Here is a 5,353-nt window from a genome sequence, read left to right as displayed (position 1 = left end):
TCTTTGTTCTGCATTTTCTGCGTGCTTTCACTCTTAAAAATGATGCTAAAACATTTTGGGGCAAATTACAAGAAAGGGTCCAACATTTTTTATTATTGCACAAAAGCTTGGGTCAATTTTGGTAATTTTTTCCATGGTTAAAAATCAAATAAAACCAAACTTTTACTTAGTAAAATTCAAACTCTAGACCTCTATCAAATTATTCTAAATTTTAATTTAATTATAGATATTTTATTTTATTTTATTTTTATAAATTCGAGTCTTAAAATTTTCGGATGTTACATTATGAAACTATACAAAATATAAATGAGATACAAGATGAAATAAGTGAACAAGACAAGAGAAAATTAGAAAGAAAGGATGAGCAATATTCATTCACTTTGGTATCTCAAATGTATGGTAAAATAGCTTTTCTAATAGGCTTCCAACCCTACATAAGAGTTACACTTTAATAAATAAAGAACTATTCCATATTATAATGCAATGTAAACCATTAGAGGTTATATGAATAAATATTAAAAATATCTATTTAAGAGTTATAAGGTAAAGTCGAGAATAAAGGTTAGATAACTGCCAATTTAACACCACCATTTTAGAAGTATTTGGGCTTAAAAATGATTATTTTTTAAGAAAACTAGGCTTTAGAGTCCAACCCTAATAAATTTTGAAAAAATGAAGCCTGAGCTCAATCCTTTCTATTTATTATTTATTATTTTTTTGCCTCCTCCTATAGTTTGGGAGGCTAGAGGGAAGGAGGAGAAAATTTTTTTATAATTTTATTGCTGAGTGACCAATACGTTACTATTGATTTTTCTACTTTTCCATTGTTGTCCATCCATGGTTTGCTTGCTGCTGTGGTTGTCTTTCTAACTTTGCTTGCTGCTCATCCGTTTGCTTGCCAAGTTGAATTGGTCATTGTAAATAACTAACACACGTGTTTGTTTATAAAGAAGAAAAATTATGTGTATATATTGCAAGTAATAATCATGTATTATAATTATAATTGTATATATTTAACAATGATAATTATAAACTTATAGTTACATATTAAAAACATTTATAATTATAATTACAATTATATTTTTTAAAAAATTAAAAAAAATATAATTTTAAATCCCTATACTTTACTTGTATTTTATTATTGATCCTTATACTTTTTTTTAATATTTTGATCTTTATATTTTTATTTTTTATTATTTTATGTCCCTTCATGAACGAAATTTAAAAACTTTGAAGGAATCTAAAATAATAAAAAATAAAAATATATGAACTAATATCAAAATATAAATAAAGTATAGGATTTAAAATTATATTTTTTCAAAAGATAATTTTAATAAAATAAAAAATAAAGTTATATATGATTATTTTTTCTCTTCCTCCTTCCTAGCCAAATAAGCGAACACTAAAATCTCCTCCCTCTCATCCTCTCCGTTAAATCTCTCTTCCCTTACGAAACAAACCTAAAACGCACCGTTTCCATGCCTGAAGGAAGAAAGCCCCAAGCTCACTGTCACTCCGCTCCTCACACTGCTCAGTTCTTCCTCTCGGCCTCTCCTCACTCAGGATCTTGGCCTAAGCCGTGGGTGCTGGTTGCTCTTTTTGGATTCTCGCTGTTGGTGCTCGTCTCGCGATCTCTAATTCTCGGCTTCAGGTAACGGTGCTCGGTTTCTAATTTCTGGTCTTGTTCTGGTTCTCGCACTTGTGTTCTGGCACTTCATAGTAGACTAAAGGAGGGGAAAACCTGGACAAACTGAAATAATGGTCGGACTTGTGTAGAGAATGGAAGAAGAGATGTGGACAAAAGTAAAATGAGCGAGTTAGGGTTGAGACACGATAGAGCGCACAATGTTCTGCGAACAGTAAAAAAGATGTGAATTGTTATGGATATATTATTTATGGATTCCATATCTCCATAGCCTCTTAGGATTTGGTTAATGCCATTTACCCTATAGTCAGATGTCCCCATTCTCTACTTCGGCCGTTCCTCTTGGCCTCATCCCTCTTCTGTTTGCTTTTCACATCCTCACACTTATCGACTTCCCATTCTCACTTCTATGCGTGTGTTTCTGGACCCATGGATGATTTGGCAGGAACAGATGACTATTTTAATGTCTCTCCGAGGATTGAATTAACCGGAAAGATCACAAAATCAGGTGACTCTCCAAATCTCGATTCTATTCTCCTTCTCTGGCCTTCCCTTACACTGTCTTTGTCCTTCTTTCTTGCCGATGTTGGTGTTGCTTCTGCTTCGGTAGTCAGAACCCTTAGTCTTTGTCCTTGTCATTTTAGAGTCACTCTGCAACTTTTCCATTTTAAAGTCTTTAATATTTAAATCTGCGTAAATCTGATTGTGGTTTGTCCTCCGATCTTGACTGGGCAATTGATGATGTTGTTGATGTTAGGTGCATTTTGTTTCAGAGTGTGAGTTTTGTAGTTCAAAACTCCAAATGAAATTGGTGGTAGTATTTATTCAGTTCCTAATGTATAATTTGTTCAGAATGAAACTGTCATGATGAAGATTCGTGTAATATCCAACAATGCATGCCTATCAAATAATGTTGACAGAACTAAGTCAGTATTATAAGCTCTTCAAATTTAATTGCAATAGGCTTTCTCATGTTGCTTGTTATAGTTGGATACCTATATCTTTTGCTAGGCATTGAGAAACTGGAGGTTGTGATTGCTGTTTTCAATTGGTCCCTCAAATATGAGCAAATCACATCTATAAATGTGAAATGCTTGGCTACGTGGAATATTAATCTTGAGTAAGTCTTTAAATGATTTTTTTTAATACAGGAGAGTCTGTTAAACTAGTTAAGGCCTTTAGTTATTTATGAATGTTGTCTCATTTCCTGGGAATACTTCCTTGCAATTGCATACTTTCTTTCACGTGTCCTCCTTTCCAGGGCTTTGTTTTCTTAATTATTATATCAGATAACCGTAAGTTGATGAAATTTTCTCACACACACACACACACACCATACATATTCTTAACAAATTTCTATGGTTTCTCTGCTAAATAAGGAAAACCCATGAGGGCATATCAAAAAATACATACAATGCATTTCAAGTCTGGTTGGAGAAGTGCGTCCTTGTTCATGAGTGTATATATATTTTTCATTCTCAATAATGTTAGTTCCTATCCTAAATATGAGAGCATATATTAAATTTAGGAAATCATTACTTAGTTGTACAGATGACTTTTCCTCCTGCTATCATTTGTTAATCTTGTTCTCATTGTTGTTATTCTTTGAGAATGATGTACATAATTATTCACACAATTTAGAGATGCCAATGTCTTAAACTCGGTCATGTTTGTCAAGCTTCTAAATCCACAATTGTATGTCAGTGATGCCTTTTTCTTTCTGTTTGGTTTAACAATATCTACTCATTTATTCTTTAGATATTGACATTATGTATAGAGTGAAATGAGAGATATCAGGCTAAGCCCAAGCCCAATTGTTTTGTGATAGTTGGTGAACTAGTTTAGTCTAGATTCACTGTAGTTAGTCTAGAAATCACTGCATATATAATGGGCAAAGTATATGAGGTGTATGTGAGAGTGGGAGTAGGCTAGATGTGGGAAATATACAAGGGGTGGTGTGTCACGTAAATGGTTAAGAGCAAGTTTTTAGTGACCGTTAGTTATATGGACCTATAAATACTAGATACAAGACTATTGTAAAGTTGTTGATGACCCTTAGTGATAGATTGCACCGCTGTGTGTGTGTTCTCTGCTCTTCCTCTGTTCCTCTCGAATCTCGCCCACCCCACTCTTTCTCTCTTCTTCCTTCTTTCCCACAACATTCATCTATCATTGTGGGTTTGAAGGAAGACTCAAGAAATCAGTGAGTGAATGTGTGGGAGAGCCTAGTGCTCTTGAATTTCTAGGAACCAGCATGTTTTTGTTTTCAGTCATTGCAATTATTTGATGCATAAACACTTCAAATAAAATGCTCTCATAGCTCTGGCCATATATTTAACTTCATTTTGTGTTGCAAAAAAAAAAAAAAAAAATGCCTGTTTGAGGACATTATTCTTTTTCCCTTGACTAAAGATAAGGATCTTAGCTTAAAGAATGTGAGGCATTTAATACTTGATGTGTGTGAAAAAAATGCTTGAATTGCTTGGTAACTTGCTTCTCTGTTGTGGTTTTGCGTTGGTATTTATAGACCTAACAAAATTATGTAATTTCTTATTCGCTTATTCATATTTCTTATTTTTTTCAGTTTTTTAATTTATTGCCTGCAGGCCTGAGAAGAGATGCACAAGAAATTTTCAAATTGGCTCCTCACAATAAACAAGCGATGATGTTTGAACACCAGATTTGGCTAATTAATGTAGGTAGGAAAGTGAATAGTAGCTTCAGTTCTAATAATTTGTCAGCGAGTTATTTATTTTTCCATTAGGATTAAGTGGTTTAGTGAGGTTCATATTTTCTATAGAATGGTTTTTTATATAGTATATATATATGTATTTGTTTTGTTCAAACTTGTGTATGTTATATGTTCTTTAATTAAATTATTAATGCATGTCATTTTCAATTAAATTTTGGTGTATTGTTTACCATTTATGTGTAAGCCATTTTAAATTAGAATTTTATTAAAATGAAACTTTAATTATTAAATCAGGGACTAATATGGTATCAAAGAATATATATATTTTTAAAATACCCAATTACGGTGACATTTTGCTGTAATTATCAATTACCGTGATAGTTCCTTTACTAACTCACATGAAAATTCTTTATTTCTACTATACTCTCTCGTGTCACAAAATAGCTTTTTTAACTGTCACAAAATTGTTTTTTGCGCTAGTGGAGGCTTATGACTTTGGGATTTGTTGGATTATCACTGTTATTATTGTTTTTTTCAGTATTTTTGCTTACTGCCCTGTGGACTGCGGCTATGATTTAGTACTTCATTGTCGTGAAATACTTATTTGGTTTAATGATGCTGCTCTGGTCTATCTCGTCTATCTCATGTTTGTGCCTATCTGCTGGTTTGTGCTGTTTCATGTGATTCTCCTGATGAGTTTGCAATTCGGATTTCACATTATAATTTGACATGTTGCTGGTGCTTAAAATGATGAATTTTGTGTCATATTCCCCTGTTGCTGAGGCTGTTAATCTGAATTTAGGCTTGCGTCTTTGCAACTCCTGGGCAATGTTGTTTTGTGTTGTTCTTGATTTTTATGCTGTTAAGGAATGGTGTCACTCAGTTGGGGGTGGGGTTTATGTTACTGCATGTGATAGTTTGGGGTTAGGGGATGTTGCCTTGCTCAATCTTGGTCACTGGATTGGTTTTTTTGTTTGTTTATGAACCACTTATTGGTTTCTTCCAGCTTGCATTTA

General features: G+C 33.1%; 1 protein-coding gene across 4 annotated transcripts in view; it reads left to right on the top strand.

Moving 5' to 3' along the window:
* Window positions 1-1,466: 1,466 nt before the first annotated feature.
* The window catches only part of LOC129322070 (pentatricopeptide repeat-containing protein At1g71490-like), a 32,709-nt gene continuing 28,822 nt past the window's right edge, over window positions 1,467-5,353 (top strand). The window contains exons 1-3 of one of the 4 annotated variants that reach the window (XR_008596172.1): window positions 1,467-1,651; window positions 2,091-2,153; window positions 2,657-2,960. Coding sequence is in view for 2 of the 4 variants with exons in the window: in XM_054968100.1 (XP_054824075.1) it covers window positions 4,339-4,340 (2 nt within the window). In the remaining 2 variants the exon portion in view is untranslated. Of the gene's footprint in view, window positions 1,652-2,090; window positions 2,154-2,656; window positions 2,961-4,251; window positions 4,341-5,353 lie in introns of those variants that run through there. The other 3 variants (XM_054968100.1, XM_054968101.1, XM_054968106.1) reach the window with 3 other exon arrangements.

This window comes from Prosopis cineraria, unplaced genomic scaffold (assembly GCF_029017545.1).
Source record: "Prosopis cineraria cultivar Desert tree isolate PC_DT_omini unplaced genomic scaffold, ASM2901754v1 PC10, whole genome shotgun sequence".
NCBI lineage: Eukaryota > Viridiplantae > Streptophyta > Magnoliopsida > Fabales > Fabaceae > Prosopis > Prosopis cineraria.
Note: the sequence above shows the minus strand (reverse complement) of the source record. Positions and strands in the feature narration are given on the sequence as shown.